The 18,412-nt window shown below is 32.2% G+C and overlaps 2 protein-coding genes and 1 long non-coding RNA gene across 6 annotated transcripts in view; 2 read left to right on the forward strand and 1 right to left on the reverse strand.

Moving 5' to 3' along the window:
• The window catches only part of LOC143256312 (uncharacterized), a 604,741-nt gene that overhangs the window by 181,777 nt on the left and 404,552 nt on the right, over positions 1–18,412 (forward strand). The gene's annotated exons all lie outside the window — the stretch shown is intronic.
• The window catches only part of LOC143256311 (uncharacterized), a 223,780-nt gene that overhangs the window by 7,217 nt on the left and 198,151 nt on the right, over positions 1–18,412 (reverse strand). Inside the window, exon 1 of one of the 2 annotated variants that reach the window (XM_076513386.1) lies at positions 4,123–4,385. The exons of the other annotated variant lie outside the window; for it this stretch is intronic. Coding sequence (XP_076369501.1) covers positions 4,123–4,242 — 120 coding nt within the window. The 5' untranslated portion in view covers positions 4,243–4,385. Of the gene's footprint in view, positions 1–4,122; positions 4,386–18,412 lie in introns of those variants that run through there. 2 annotated transcript variants of the gene reach the window in all.
• Positions 7,519–18,412, forward strand: part of ana (anachronism) — an 81,163-nt gene continuing 70,269 nt past the window's right edge. The window contains exon 1 of the mRNA XM_076517097.1: positions 7,519–7,607. The gene's annotated coding sequence lies outside the window, so the exon portion shown is untranslated. The remainder of the gene's footprint in view (positions 7,608–18,412) is intronic.

Here is an 18,412-nt window from a genome sequence, read left to right on the forward strand (position 1 = left end):
GTGAACTTTACTAGTTTATTTGTTATCCCGAGCAAACCTTAAAAACGAGCTGTCTGTGCTACGCCACCGCACGGAGAAACTTTTGAATGTTAACGTTAGAAGCCATCGTGTTTTCCACTCGGTCACATGAGGTAGGTAGTTAACACTAATTCTAAACGTAGCTCAATGATAAAACACAACACGATAATATTAAACGTTTCGAAACCCTCGCAATTCCATCATCAGTAACCTTGAGGTACAAAGGAAACAAAGAATGTTTTGTGCTTTTAGATTACCGAGGGTGAGGAACCGGAAATGTTTAATAAATTCATCCTGTTATTACGTTTCGTTTTATAATTAAGCCACATTTCATTATTTATATAAGGAAGGAAACTGAACCTCAGATTTCACTTGTTACAACTTTTATTACACTTATTATTACTATTAGAAAAGGAGTTCATCTTTCTGAGTCCCCCGTTGATAAGTCTTCTGATTCACAACATAAAAACTAGGGGGATATTTGTATTACGTCACAAATACACAATACACACAGTTTGATATTTGTATTAAGTCACAAATACACAATACACAGTTTTATATTTGTATTAAGTCACAAACACACTACACACACAGTTTTATATTTGTATTAAGTCACAAATACACAATACACAGTTTGATATTTGTATTAAGTCACAAACACACTACACACACAGTTTGATATTTGTATTAAGTCACAAATACACAATACACACAATTTGATATTTGTATTAAGTCACAAATACACAATACACAGTTTTATATTTGTATTAATTCACAAACACACTACACACACAGTTTGATATTTGTATTAAGTCACAAATACACAATACACACAGTTTGATATTTGTATTAAGTCACAAATACACAATACACACAGTTTGATATTTGTATTAAGTCACAAATACACTACACACAGTTTGATATTTGTATTAAGTCACAAATAAGTCACAAATACACTACACACAGTTTGATATTTGTATTAAGTCACAAATACACTACACACAGTTTGATATTTGTATTAAGTCACAAATACACTACACACAGTTTGATATTTGTATTAAGTCACAAACACACTACACACAGAGTTTGATATTTGTATTAAGTCACAAATACACTACACACAGTTTGATATTTGTATTAAGTCACAAATACACTACACACAGTTTGATATTTGTATTAAGTCACAAACACACCACACAGAGTGTGACTCTAGTCCGAGAGCTTACTTTCCCGCTAACCGCTTAAACTACTCTGTTTTGGCTTCTACTTTAACTAAAACTTGATAAGATCTCCAGAAAAACCTGAAGTATGTGAGTAGCAACAAAGAGAGAGAAAAAAACCCAAAACATTCTACCAAGGATGGGACAAAGTACCTGCCTAGGGGGCGCCACGATATTTATTACCTCACATGTCATGCCTGAGGCCTAGAAAAAGACGTGGAAAGTGACAAGAGATATTCATCACAAGAGAAACAAAGACAGTAGGTTGTACAAACAGTTCAGGTGAAAACAAAACCTGCCAATTGACCTCCGACCTCTTATCTACTCTTGAATTTGTAAGCAAAAATATGACAGATATGCATACAGAAGCTAAACTAGTTCTGTCTGTGGCAAACATCTGTTAACTGGTATAATGATTGAGTGAACAAAACTAAAACTGATATAAATACAGTGCGTGTACGGACTGGGCCATGAAGGAAGGGTAATTTTTCACGTTAGTAATGTAACTCACATATTGACATGTTGCGAGAATTATAACACCAAAATTCACACCATAGCTAAATTGACTTATTTTACATAAGTTGATACACTGACTTATTAAACAGAAACAGGAAGTTAAAGTGACTCGGTAAACAGAAATATAGTGGTTATACGGATCTGGTAAACAAAGATATTAGTTATACTGACTTTATAAACAAAAGGATGTTGTCTATACTGATAACTAGCAACATAGTCGTTAAACTGAGTTGATAAAACATACAGGTTATAATTGTACTGATTTGATAACTAGAAACATAGTCGTTAAACTGAGTTGATAAAACATACAGGTTATAATTGTACTGATTTGATAACTAGAAACATAGTCGTTAAACTGAGTTGATAAAACAGACAGGTTATAATTGTACTGATTTGATAACTAGAAACATAGTCGTTGAACTGAGTTGATAAAACATACAGGTTATAATTGTACTGATTTGATAACTAGAAACATAGTCGTTAAACTGAGTTGATAAAACATACAGGTTATAATTGTACTGTTTTGATAAAAGTAGTGTAATAGTTACACTGACTCTGTAAACATATAGGTTATAATTGTACTGTTTTGATAAGAGTAGTGTAATAGTTACACTGACTCTGTAAACATATAGGTTATAATTGTACTGTTTTGATAAAAGTAGTGTAATAGTTACACTGACTCTGTAAACATATAGGTTATAATTGTACTGTTTTGATAAAAGAAGTGTAATAGTTACACTGACTCTGTAAACATATAGGTTATAATTGTACTGTTTTGATAAAAGTAGTGTTATTGTTACACTGACTCTGTAAACATATAGTTTATAATTGTACTGTTTTGATAAAAGTAGTGTAATAGTTACACTGACTCTGTAAACATATAGGTTATAATTGTACTGTTTTGATAATAGTAATTATATTTATTTGGTGAACAGAGAGGTTGTGGATATGATGGTATGGTAAATATACAGAAGTCATAACAGTAATACAATTGATACCTCCACGAACTACATAATTGTATCGGTAAATGTGCTAACCCAGAGTGCTAATGTGCTAATCCAGCGTGCTAATGTGCTAATCCAATGAATATCAAATTTTGCGGACATCTTTATTGTCTCCCATCGTTGTTTGTTGTTTTTTTTGTTGTTGTGGGTGGGTGTTCGCCGAACCGTATAAAACAAAGTAAGCCCATACAACATCAGTGTAATATGACTACTAACTAGGGTTTACCTTTGTCCACTTTGTTTTTGTAATGTCCACCAGGTTTGGCCTGGATTTCAGGGTTGTCAGTGATCAAAGTGCCGTATAGATCATGTTTTTAGTAACAAATAGAATCAGAAGAACTAACCACTTTCACTACACGCTCTGTATGTTCTCTATTTCTCAGAAACTAACTGTAATAATGTATTTCTTTAGAACTCTGACCCTAATATTCCATTGTAAGAAAGTTTCAACTAGCAGTTCTATTCTTACTATGTGTGAAAACTTCCAAGTAATAAATAGATTTTCTCACATTGACTAACAATTCATAAAGAGCAGAGTTTTTTTTATACTTTTTAAAGTTCAATTCGTATATATTTTTCCCGCTTATGTGGCTGAATGTTTACGGTTTAAAGTGTCGGGTTTTCTCTGGGGTTTACAAACAAACGCCTTCGTCCTGTAATAATAAAAACCTGAAGAAAGTCATCGTAAGCGAAGTTATGGTAGAATACGATAAATTTTAAAACTGAATAATATAATTATATTGAATTTAATTTATGAATACTGTAATTATACTGACTTATAGTCAGGAATATAGTGGTTATACTGACTTATAGTCAGGAATATAGTAGTTATACTGACTTATAGTCAGGAATATAGTAGGATACTGACTTATAGTCATGAATATAGTGATTATACTGATTGTTAGTCATGAATATAGTGGTTATACTGACTTATAGTCAGGAATATAGTGATTATACTGACTTATAGTCAGGAATATAGTGGTTATACTGACTATTAGTCAGGAATATAGTAGTTATACTGACTGTTAGTCAGGAATATAGTGGTTATACTGACTGTTAGTCAGGAATACTGTAATTATACTGACTTATAGTGAGAAATAAGGTAGGATACTGACTATTAGTCAGGAATATAGTGGTTATACTGACTGTTAGTCAGGAAAACTGTAATTATACTGACTTATATTCAGGAATATAGTGATTATACTTACTTATAATCAAAGATGTAGTAATATAGTGATTATACTTACTTATAGTCAGGAATATAGTGGAAATACTAACTTAATGAAGAGAAGTTTCATAATTATACTGTTGTTAATGAAAAACGTGTACTTAGAAATAGACAATAAATGAATACTTGTACTTACTTGATAAACAGAAATGTGGTAGCCATACTGACTTGGTAAACAGAAATGTGGTAGCCATACTGACTTGGTAAACAGAAATGTGGTAGCCATACTGACTTGGTAAACAGAGATATTGTACATATAATAATTTGGTGAACATGAATATGGTAGATATGTCGACTTGGTAAAAGGATATAATAATAGTTGTACTTAAGCATAATGATATGAACACACTACCTAGAAGATAGTTGTGCTCAAAAAATGAGAAACGTATTATCTCTGCCTCCCCCTAATTCTACCTATAAGCTGAACTAAAGGAACATTTGTGTATATCCTATATCACCCACATCTTGCTTCCACCCATCTAGTCTTCCTGGTGAGAGTCTAGTCACTGAAGCACATCATAAAAATGAATGATAATTATAGGGGGCGCTGTCTGCCACCGTGATGTATCACGTTAGGGTGAGAAGTTTCGTTCCTTGCTGGTCTTGAAGGTGTTATTCATCATCACAGATTTTGAACCAACTGTTTCTACCGGAGTAAGAAACAAACGTCATAATGTAGTAACTGACGTGGATACGAGAAATATATCACGGACTTTGATTTTTTTTTGGGGGGGGGGATATTATCGTGTAAGTTGCACGATGAAATAAGTGAGATAATAGCATTTGTATGCTTACTGACTAGATTTAAGCTGAATTTATGTACAACTACATATACCAGCGATGTGATACTGATTAACATTGGTCAATAACATTTAAATAGATGTTATGTTAGTTTGAACTGATGTAGTTTATTTTTAATAACTTTGATGTCTTTGGCCAGGCGTTGCTCAATAACTGACGTCATGGAAAGTGAACCTTGTTACTGCGAAATCGTTTTCTTCTTTCTGGACAGCCAAACCACACAATTTAATTGGAGTAGCCCCAGAAATTAAACTACTGACCTAAGTTTCTGTAACGTTATCCAATCACTACAGTACACAATTTAATTAGAGTAGCCCCAGAAATTAAACTACTGACCTAAGTTTCTGTAACGTTATTACAACACTACAGTACACCATTTAATTAGAGTAGCCCCAGAAATTAAACTACTGACCTAAGTTTCTGTAACGTTATCACAACACTACGGTACACTATTTCATTAGAGTAGCCCCAGAAATTAAACTACTGACCTAAGTTTCTGTAACGTTATCACAACACTACGGTACACTATTTCATCAGAGTAGCCCCAGAAATTAAACTACTGACCTAAGTTTCTGTAACGTTATCACAACACTACGGTACACTATTTCATTAGAGTAGCCCCAGAAATTAAACTACTGACCTAAGTTTCTGTAACGTTATCACAACACTACAGTACACAATTTAATTAGAGTAGCCCCAGAAATTAAACTACTGACCTAAATTTCTGTAACGTTGTCACAACCTATGTATAAAAAATTCCAACTCTTATAGAAAACTAATGTTCTTTAAATAACTGTACAACAGTTCGATTCGTAGCTTGAAAACTGTATTAATCCAAATTCGTTCGATAAATCTCACGAACGTTCTTGTCTAATTTCGAAATCTCACAAGATTCTCTGTGGCTCATCGGTAAGCTTGAAGGCTTATAACGCTAAAACCTGGGCTTCGATACCCCCAGTGAGCACAGCACAAGTAGCCCATTTTGTGGGCTTAAAAATAATCAAAGAAATTTAATTGTCACCTGAGGTATTTGGTACGAAGTAAAAATAAAATAACCTTTCTTTCTTAACACTTCTGGTGTTAACTATTATATTTCGCTTAGAAGGTTTGTAGGTAGGCAGTAATTATAGTAAGAGTGGAACAGATACACAGGACGTGCAATACAATTGTTAAATTATAACAACGGAACAAGGAAGCTTCAATAGTATTATAGATACACCTTCAGGTGATAAACAAAACTACACGTTATAGAACCACTTGAGAAAATCAGAGCAAGTATAAAAAATTCATAAAACCACAAAGTTTCTCAGTCTGTCCAACTGACTGATATTTATTGGACGCTTCTAGATGTGTAACAAACAGACTTACCACAGTTATAAATACGCCTAATAGAGCAATAGCACGGGGACACGTGGAAGTGTTAGTTTGAAGTAGTTAATTAACTGATTAATTTATCAACCTTTAGTATAACCACAGCCCATACTATATAACTGAATTACATTGCACATTATAATGTGCACCCTAACAGGTACAGCACACACACATTCACAGTGTGTACACGTGCCACAAGTGAAGAGAATGCACACTACACACATCATTATTTACACATACCGCACACTACACACATCATTATTTACACATACCGCACACTACACACATCATTATTTACACATACCGCACACTACACACATCATTATTTACACATACCGTACATTATGCAACAAAATGTTTACTTTTTCTTGTTCCTGGACAGAAAGTGTTATTTTCCAATTGTTTATGCCTAAAGTAAATGAAAAGATCTGTTTTTCTCTTCAAACTTTGCTTTTGGGACCTGGGAGCGTATAACTAAAACATGATGGGAGACTATATTTGGGGATGATACGTGAAAGTGATTTACATTACAGTCGCAAATCTCGAAAAACTACTTACTTCTAAACATTTTTGTATAACTTTAGTGTAAATACATGTAAATCTTCTTTCATATGTTGTTTTATTCAGACCTTATGTCCATTTTTACATAGAAAAATAAGTTAATTTCTAAATTTCATTATCCAGGTCACAAAAGCAAAGTTTGAAGGGAATAATGGTCATTTTCTGTACTTTTACAACATAACCAATTAAGAAATAACACATGATATTCAGAAACAAAATTTGTGTTACATTGTGTTATTTAAAACTACTTTATAAAAACTCAACTCATTAGTTACTAAACACAGAAACAAACCGATATCTAATTAAATGTATATATTTATGGATAATATTTTGTTTTAGGGCAGAGCCACGTTAGGCTGTTTGCTAGATCCATCACGAGGAATCAAAGTCCATATTTTAGCATTGTAAGTCCTTATGTTTAACTTTGTCTCGCTGAAGGACCCTTTTTATATATTAAAGCCATAATTGCATATAGATAGATATATTGGGTTTTAGGCTATGGAAGAATTGTTATCAAAACCAATAATTACAGCTCAACACTGAGGAACACCATCAACAGGTAAGGGTGAGAAAAGAGACACGTTTCTCCCGGCCAACACATTAAGCTAGGAGGCACGTTCTCTTAATGAGGTACTTGTTTTCGATTTCGTGCATCCATAAATACCGAATAATACAGACTTGGGTTTGAAGAACGACTTCGGTTTACATACACGAGAAGCAAAACCTAATCATTGAGGTACCTCAGGTCGGTGAAGAAAAAAAAAAAACAGATGGGTGGGTGGGGGGATATATTGTGGCTAGGTGGGAGAAGTGGTAATCGACACTTGACGAGTTGAAAATACTGGCCCGACTTGAGAAGTGGACACAGTCATTACCACTGGTAATAAGGTAAGTGAGACACCTACTGGTGGAAACCGACGCCAAGAAACTGGCACGATGAGTACGTTCCAGACAAACGTAACAACGTGCATTGAACAGACGTGTGTGTGATTCTAATAGACGTCGTTAACATACGTAGCTGTAGACAAACACAGATGTATGCACATCTAAATGAATGTAAAATAGCTTCACCTGTCATGACACTAGGGGAACTTTTTGTCATAAATATTCCTCTTTAGTCGCGTTTTTTTGTTGTTGTATTTTTATGGATTTTCCTGTTTACACGTGAGTGAGTCTGGCATGTGTACGTTATTATTACGTAGTACACGTCACTAAGTCTTCCAGTGCTCAAAATACTTAGTTTAGACTATTTATCGTGGCTCGAGCCTTGGACTTTCTGAGGCCCAGCCTGAGAGATTGATCATTAGGTTTAATTCTATTTGTTATCGTATGCTGTATTATCACTGATTATTCAGCTGGATGTTTATTGTAACTTTATGAATTAAAAAAATATGTCTCCGATACAATAAAAATATTTTTTTATATATTTGCTTGTTTCATTTAACCACAGTACTTTAAGAAATGAATATTTTATTAAACAATCTTATATACTGTCAGCATAACAATACATTTAGAAAGACAATTTAGTAAAGATTAATTACGTTGACAACGACCAGAGCTAAGTAGAACAGCAAATCGGTCCCCTAGTGGGTTAGTAGTAAATCTGAGGGCTTATAACGCTAAAATACGGGTTTAGATACTCGCGGCGAGGTGAACATAGATAACCTACTCCTTGTGTAAACTTATATTGAAAAGATAAACAGACATCACATCGAGGGTACATCTCAGACTACGAGAAAACTTATCCATTTATTTTTTAAAAGGACTGTTCGGGTTGCTTAAAGTTTCTAAATATTTTAGAACTCGTCTATAAATTCAGCAAAAAAAAACACATAACTTATTTTGTCGTAATGAAGTAGGCTTTGCTGCTTGGTTAATAAACATCACGGAGATCGGATTTCGATACCTGTGGTGCACAGATAGTTCATTACTTCGTTTCGTGGTTAAGAGGAAACAATCATTACCTCACGATTTGCTTGTGTCATTCTAATTTCCTTTTATTGATTATCTGATGTTTAATACCCTGATAAATAAACTGGTTGGAGTTGACCAGCCAGCTCAGCGTCTCTGCAGTATGTGTGTTTGCTTACAGGAAAGTAACATCGGGCTCTCTGCTGATCCCAATGAGGGGAATCGAACCCCTGATTTTAGCATTGTAAGTCCGTAGACTTACCACAGTACTAGCGGGAAGCTCACTGTAGTGTCAGAACTATTCCTCGCACTTTAAGCTGTGTGTGCGTTATAAGAGTGAGAGTTAATGGCTTACTGTGAGAGGAGAATCGTCGGGCGTTCTTTGTTTCATTTCTTTTCATGTTCCTTATTTCTTTCTACTGTTTAACTCATGTTTAGTTGTCTGCTCCTTCATTTCGAATTTTTTGCCACATATTTATATGCAAAAAGCTCGTTTGGGCTGAGAAAACATTTTTACATAGAAGGTCGAACGTTGTTCGCTCTTCTTGTTTTTCCAAACAGCCGTTATTATTTGGGTTTCTCGTCATCACTGATTTGCCACATATTGTTTCATAGTGGAACAGAACTGTTTTCAACAATCTGTTGACGTGTGATTATCTTATGTAAATACTATTTTTAATAGTATTATTTATACAAGTTATACAGTTCTAACGTGCTAAGTTCTCGGAATTTCATCCTATCATGCTTTATTTTATTCGAATTTGCTTTTAACGGCTTTTTTCTACCAAATAAAGTAAATACGACCTATAACTGTAACAAATAAAGTAAATACGACCTATAACTGTAACAAATAAAGTAAATACGACCTATAACTATAACAAATAAAGTGAATACAACCTATAACTCTAACAAATAAAGTAAATACGCACGACTTATAACTATAACAAATAAAGTAAATACGCACGACCTATAACTATAACAAATAAAGTAAATACGACCTATAACTATAACAAATAAAGTAAATACGCACGACTTATAACTATAACAAATAAAGTAAATACGCACGACCTATAACTATAACAAATAAAGTAAATACGACCTATAACTATAACAAATAAAGTAAATACGCACGACTTATAACTATAACAAATAAAGTAAATACGCACGACCTATAACTATAACAAATAAAGTAAATACGCACGACTTATAACTATAACAAATAAAGTAAATACGCACGACCTATAACTATAACAAATAAAGTAAATACGACCTATAACTATAACAAATAAAGTAAATACGCACGACTTATAACTATAACAAATAAAGTAAATACGCATGACCTATAACTATAACAAATAAAGTAAATACGACCTATAACTATAACAAATAAAGTAAATACGACCTATAACTATAACAAATAAAGTAAATACGCACGACTTATAACTATAACAAATAAAGTAAATACGACCTATAACTATAACAAATAAAGTAAATACGCACGACTTATAACTATAACAAATAAAGTAAATACGCACGACCTATAACTATAACAAATAAAGTAAATACGACCTATAACTATAACAAATAAAGTAAATACGCACGACTTATAACTATAACAAATAAAGTAAATACGCATGACCTATAACTATAACAAATAAAGTAAATACGACCTATAACTATAACAAATAAAGTAAATACGCATGACCTATAACTATAACAAATAAAGTAAATACGCACGACTATAACTATAACAAATAAAGTAAATACGCACGACCTATAACTATAACAAATAAAGTAAATACGCACGACTTATAACTATAACAAATAAAGTAAATACGCACGACCTATAACTATAACAAATAAAGTAAATACGCACGACCTATAACTGTAACATTATGCTCATAGAAACATCATAAACGATTAGTTACAGAGCTTATAACCCTACAATTCGGAGCTCGATATCCCTGACGGACAAAGGACTGATAGGCCATTATTCAGCATTATGCTAAAACAACTAAACAATCGCATTCGTGAGGACGAGAAACCCACTTGGAGTAAACAATTGTCCTCAAGACAGCTGGTATGGGTTTTATTAAGATAAACTGGAGAACAAAGTTTCTTTGTTAACCTGAAGATGATCTAAGAAAGTCAAAACTTTGTTCTGTACTTTGTTTTAAAAAAAAGTGTTAATACACATACCAGCCGTCTTGAGAATAAATTTAAACAACCAAATTGTGCCAAAATTGTATTTTTAATAACAGCGTATCGTGTATCTAAAGAGGTCTTCCAATGATAAATATGTCAGTTTACGGGATTATTTACCTGTTTATTTATTTAACATTTGAAATCTTATGTATATATATATATATATAGTTTATTAATAAAGAAAAATATAAGATCTAACGATAAGCAAAATACTTACTAGTTGAGATTTTCACTTTATATGTATGAATGGTTCATTTAAAAAGGAAAATGTAGTCATTTCTGTGTATTAATCGTACAAAATGTTGGGTAGCTTGAAAGCCATCCACGTGTAAAACGTTTCAGAAAACACACGCTAGTTTGGCTGTGTAATCATGTGAGAGAAAGAAGAAAAAATAATGAAAGATATGGAATAGAGTGAAGGTTTGGTTAAAGATACTTTATTTGATATCATACTGAACGTTTTGAACCATTCAAAAAAGTCTTAATTATACAGACCAGGAAAACAAAACCAAAAGTTTCATTCGAAAGGTATCTCCGTTGTTACGTTCTGTGACAGATGGTAAAAGTGACACGAGAAATAGATGACAAAAATAGATAGTTATCTAGCTAGCTATTCTATGTGGTCGGTATCGTTTTAACAAGACCAGGTGTTACTTTATAGTGACACGTGAGACACTTATTTTGGGAACCTTATACCACTAAACACAACTTTGCAATGCTTATATGATATTTGCAATAAATTGTACTTTCTGACGAATAAACGCTATTAATGAATGATGTTATATGAGCCGTTTTATTTTCTGACTCAGCTGCAAGTGTTTATTTTATAGCAAAAACACATCAGGCTTTCTGCTGTGTTCACCGAGGGGAATCGAATCCCCTGATTTTAACGTCGTAAATCCGTAAACTTAGGCCATGCATGGCCAGATGGGTTAAGGCATTCGACTAGTAATCCGAGGGTCGCGGTATCGAATCCCCGTCGCACCAAACCTGCTCGCCCTATCAGCAGTGGGGAAGGGGGGGGGGTTGGTAAAAGAGTAGCCCAAGAGTTGGCGATGGGTTGTGGTGACTAGCTGCCATCCATCTAGTCTTACACTGCAAAATTAGGGACGGCTAGCACAGATAGTCCTCGTGTAGCTATGCGCGAAATTCTAAAAACAAAAACAAAAAAAACAAACCGTAGACTTAGCGCTGTCCCAGCAGGGAACTCAAGTGTTGATTGAATAGAAATCATGCATACTATTACTGCTTCTCGACAGGTGGCGTGTTATCACTACTCAGTTTTCAACATTTGTCGTAGGAAATTATTTATTGCAGCTGTTAATTGTGGAAGTAAACGTACAAATAAGATCCTAACAGCCATAAATTAGTGAGAGATATCAATTTCCTCAGCGTATAGCATATAATTATACTAATGTTTTGTTTTTTTAAGACATCCAATCATTAGGCCTTAATAAGACGACGAATTCGTTCTTTCAAAATAGGTTCGTGTTCCAATGAACTATTCTCCAGTCTATAGTGTTACAGTTCGCACTTCTTAGTAGTTATTTATGTTTATAAGCCTGCAGGTTGTGAAAGTGATAAAAATAGCCGTATGAAGATTAAGAAAACAAGAATAAAATTGTGACTCATGAAATATAACTTAGTGAACAAACACTGTTTAAATGTACCCTGGTGACAATAGATATTATTTTAAACAAATGTTGAAAAGAGAATGAATTATCATTGAGAAAATGTAAAAAAGTCGTAGATAAAACAGGAAAAATATCATCAGTATATTTAAATATTAAGTAGATTAAAACAGGGAAAATATCAGCAGTAGATTTAAATATTAAGTAGATTAAAACAGGAAAAATATCAGCAGTAGATTTAAATATTAAATAGATTAAAACAGGAAAAATATCAACAGTAGATTTAAATATTAAGTAGATTAAAACAGGAAAAATATCACCAGTAGATTTAAATATTAAGTAGATTAAAACAGGGAAAATATCAACAGTAGATTTAATTATTAAGTCGATTAAAACAGGAAAAATATCAGCAGTAGATTTAAATATTAAGTAGATTAAAACAGGAAAAATATCACCAGTAGATTTAAATATTAAGTAGATTAAAACAGGAAAAATATCACCAGTAGATTTAAATATTAAGTAGATTAAAACAGGAAAAATATCAACAGTAGATTTAAATATTAAGTAGATTAAAACAGGAAAAATATCAACAGTACATTTAAATATTAAGTAGATTAAAACAGGAAAAATATCCTTAGTAGATTTAAATATTAAGTAGATTAAAACAGGAAAAATATTAACAGTAGATTTAAATATTAAGTCGATTAAAACAGGAAAAATATCACCAGTAGATTTAAATATTAAGTAGATTAAAACAGGAAAAATATCAACAGTAGATTTAAATATTAAGTAGAATAAAACAGGAAAAATATCAACAGTACATTTAAATATTAAGTCGATTAAAAAGGAAAAATATTAATAGTACATTTAAATATTAAGTAGATTAAAACAGGAAAAATATCCTTAGTAGATTTAAATATTAAGTAGATTAAAACAGGAAAAATATTAACAGTAGATTTAAATATTAAGTCGATTAAAACAGGAAAAATATCTTTAGTAGATTTGAATATAATGTAGATTAAAACAGGAAAAATATTAACAGTAGATTTAAATATTAAGTCGATTAAAACAGGAAAAATATCACCAATAGATTTAAATATTAAGTAGATTAAAACAGGAAAAATATTAACAGTAGATTTAAATATTAAGTCGATTAAAACAGGAAAAATATCACCAATAGATTTAAATATTAAGTAGATTAAAACAGGAAAAATATCAACAGTACATTTAAATATTAAGTCGATTAAAACAGGAAAAATATTAACAGTAGATTTAAATATTAAGTCGATTAAAACAGGAAAAATATCATCAGTAGATTTAAATATTAAGTAGATTAAAACAGGGAAAATATCAACAGTAGATTTAATTATTAAGTCGATTAAAACAGGAAAAATATCAGCATTAGATTTAAATATTAAGTCGATTAAAACAGGAAAAATATTAACAGTAGATTTAAATATTAAGTCGATTGAAACAGGAAAAATATCAGCAGTAGATTTGAATATTAAGTCGATTAAAACAGGAAATATATCAGCAGTAGATTTAAATATTAAGTCGATTAAAATAGGAAAAATATCAGCAGTAGATTTAAATATTAAGTCGATTAAAACAGGAAAAATATCAGCAGTAGATTTAAATATTAAGTCGATTAAAACAGGAAAAATATCAGCAGTAGATTTAAATATTAAGTCGATTAAAACAGGAAAAATATCAGCAGTAGATTTAAATATTAAGTCGATTAAAACAGGAAAAATATCAGCAGTAGATTTAAATATTAAGTCGATTAAAACAGGAAAACAGGATCAGTAAACATTAATATTAGCTGATTAAAGTTGGAAAAACAAGCTTATGACTCGTCGCAGGTCTACATACTGCACTGATTAAAACATGAAAAATGAAGATTAAGCCTAAATCTACACACTAAGCCTATGAACAGTGTTGATTTATTTCCTCGTGACGTATTTACTGTATTCATTTTTGTTTAACACCAAAATGGTTAAGCCAATAATCAAAACTTAATGACCTGCTATTGTTCATACAGTGTTTATTTAAGCAGATAATACAAATAGTTTACAGATTTTAGACTTAATTGTACTTAAAAGTCAGTAAAATGTTTCCTTTGCCCATAAATTCGTAAAGAAAAGTTACATTTGGTAGAAAGTGTCTCTTCTATCCGTAAAGATAATGTAAGTATTTAATATATACTAAAACGTTTTGTTTGTCCATTACCCCATAAGGATAATATAAGTATTTAATATATAGTAAATTCTTTTGTTTGTCCATAACTCCTAAAAATAAAGAAGAGATTTAGTATATAGTAAAATGTTTTGTTTTTCTATAGCTCTTAAAATAAAGAAGAGATTTAGTATATAGTAAAATGTTTTGTTTATCCATAACACCTAAAAATAGTGTAGAGATTTAATATATAGTAAAATGTTTTGTTTATCCATAACACCTAAAAATAGTGTAGAGATTTCATATATAGTAAAATGTTTTGTTTTTCTATAGCTCCTAAAAATAGTGTAGAGATTTAATATATAGTAAAATGTTTTGTTTATGCATAACACCTAAAAATAGTGTAGAGATTTCATATATAGTAAAATGTTTTGTTTTTCTATAGCTCCTAAAAATAAAGAAGAGATTTAGTATATAGTAAAATGTTTTGTTTATCCATAACACCTAAAAATAGTGTAGAGATTTCATATATAGTAAAATGTTTTGTTTATCCATAACACCTAAAAATAGTGTAGAGATTTAATACATAGTAAAATGTTTTGTTTATCCATAACACCTAAAAATAGTGTAGAGATTTCATATATAGTATAATGTTTTGTTTATCCATAACACCTAAAAATAGTGTAGAGATTTCATATATAGTAAAATGTTTTGTTTATCCATAACACCTAAAAATAGTGTAGAGATTTCATATATAGTAAAATGTTTTGTTTATCCATAACACCTAAAAATAGTGTAGAGATTTATAATCTGGTAAAATGTTTTGTTTATCCATAACACCTAAAAATAGTGTAGAGATTTCATATATAGTATAATGTTTTGTTTATCCTTAACACCTAAAAATAGTGTAGAGATTTCATATATAGTAAAATGTTTTGTTTATCCATAACACCTAAAAAATAGTGTAGAGATTTATAATCTGGTAAAATGTTTTGTTTATCCATAACACCTAAAAATAGTGTAGAGATTTCATATATAGTAAAATGTTTTGTTTATCCATAACACCTAAAAATAGTGTAGAGATTTGATATATAGTATAATGTTTTGTTTATCCTTAACACCTAAAAATAGTGTAGAGATTTCATATATAGTAAAATGTTTTGTTTATCCATAACACCTAAAAATAGTGTAGAGATTTATAATCTGGTAAAATGTTTTGTTTATCCATAACACCTAAAAATAGTGTAGAGATTTCATATATAGTAAAATGTTTTGTTTATCCATAACACCTAAAAATATTGTAGAGATTTATAATCTGGTAAAATGTTTGTTTGCCCTAACGGATAGTGTATTAAGTTATGAAACATTACTAGACTTATTGTCCAATAACACTAATAATAGTCAAAAGAATGTATTTTTTGTTTGTGACCATTAAAAGCAGAAAGATGTTGTTTAGCTTAAGAATAAAGAAAAATACTTTGTTTGTACAAAACTCTAGGGGTACAAACATTGAACGACACTCAATAATAATTTGTAAAATCATGTTTTCTTGTGGTTCAACATATTTAAGATACAACTGCATTTATATGATTTTCCTTCAAGATGTAAAAACTTTATCAAAGTATTGTGACTATTGAATACAATACCCATATTCCTTTAACCGTGTATCAGAAACTGATTGTACTGCTGACCAAAACGCTGTTCTGAAAACAAATCTGACTCACTGTAAAACTGTAACTAGTAAAGTTAATCAGTAAGTAAAGTCGAAACGAAACTATTAACATTTGGTTAATAATTCTTTCGTATAAATCCGAGCTGTAAATAGGTTAAATAAAATGAATAATTACAATATATTCCTTGGTCCCAACACTCGCTGTTCAGGAACATTTATGATATATGTTGCACCAAGACCACTAATATGTCTGTCGTGAACCAGCCGAGCCGAAGACACTTGGCATTGAACGAAAGATCTCGTCGGCACTAGATATAGCAAATGTAGTGTGGTTGACATATAATAGCATATTCTCCTATGGGTTTTTAGAATCATGTACAGGATTGGTTTAACGTCAGCTGACCCAGAACAACACTCTAATTGTGATATAGTGCGTGAGCCTCACATGGTGACAAGTTTGGGTGCTACAAACGAAGTATGATACTTATATGCAGAAGATATTTAAGTATGAGGAAACTAGCTTTATTACCGGTCTTCAAAAGATAAAGGTGTGCATCTAGATGTTGTCGTCATGAGATTTTATTAAGTACAAACGTTCACTTCAAGACAAGCTTCTCAGATTTTATTACCAAACGGTATGGAGTTCAAGGAATATTTAAGGTTAGATTGGGACCTAGATCTGGAGTACATTGCACGGAAGAGTTTTTATCATAATGGTCTTTACAACGGATTTGTTAACATCAAATACAACAAGTCTTTGCGACAGTGTACATAGGAACTTATCAACCGATCTACTACTAGTGGTCCCTGAGGGCCAACTGGATTGGCCAGCACTTAGCGAAGTTTTTTCTGTTTATGTTTTCTATAAGATCGTATAAACTATAAACGAACGAACTGATACACCGTGTCGGACGTGAAACGTCTTCTCTACGTTTCGTACAGGTCATGCCTCTAGTGACAAAGACAAATAACCATTGCCGTCTTTTGAAGACGGGTGGCACCGCTGTTGAAAATGTGGATACAGAAAGATTCTCATTACTGACTTGATCTTTAAAGTTGATCCCAGTGTCTCAGGGCGGCCATAAAAAAACAGACAGTGAGTACGATCACAGCCTACAGTGATAAAAGCCGACCTCTCGGAGGATAAGAGGACAATCACGTGCGATTGCCCAAACCACTCCAGGCCGTTTAGACCAGGGACTTGATAGTGGTCGCTTACTTTGCTTACTACCTATTTAAAGAAAGCTATTTTCATATATGTTCTGAGGACAGCGCCACCTTTATCGTCCTTCCTCTCTGTTCCTATATATTAAATACCTTGCCACGAAGGAGTTGAAAGTGACCATGGTGAAGTGTGTTCCACTAAGACGTGGAAAAGCTGATTTGTTTTTTGGCCTTTGGCGAGTGGAAGTAGGAGATTTAGACTTGAGTTGCTGTTTGCAATCATTAAACACGAAAAGGTTTCTATCACATAGCACTCTCTAACAGAGACCTCTGGATGTCAAGCGTGAAGCTTACTCTTCACAAACAGCTTGGGTGACGGACAAGACACGTTCGATGACAAAGATCTGGAAGCACTTTTGTTTGGACTAACGGCAGATAGACAGATGCTGGTCCCCATCTCTGCTCGTTATCTGCTCGGGTTCATCTTCCCCGTTCAGGATTCTTCGAGTTCGTGTCATCTTTTGTTCTGGAGTCTCGAACCAGATGTCTGGTTAGCCGCCTGCGTGTTTGTGAAGGTTGTCAGAGGGACGTTTGCTTTTGTCTCTGAAATCTCATCTGATGTACAGTTCTTGTGCTCAGCCGCCCGCACAACCTTCAGACAATATAGGTCTTTTTGCTAGGTCACCCTTGTACTTGTACACAACTTCTGTAAATTAAACACCGTAATGAATATTCCTGTTGGCTGAAGCGAGTTTAGAGGGTTCTAATTTTCAGTCTGTTCAGAATAAAGAGGAAACGCTACTATAACAAATTTATTTTTATTTTGAATTTGGAGAAAATAATTCATTCGAGTGACTTTTGACCATCAGGATAACACAAAACTGATAGAAACTAGTCGCTTCCCTTTATGAGAATAACGGAAAGTTAACCGATAA

Source organism: Tachypleus tridentatus, chromosome 7 (genome assembly GCF_004210375.1).
Source record: "Tachypleus tridentatus isolate NWPU-2018 chromosome 7, ASM421037v1, whole genome shotgun sequence".
Lineage (NCBI taxonomy): Eukaryota > Metazoa > Arthropoda > Merostomata > Xiphosura > Limulidae > Tachypleus > Tachypleus tridentatus.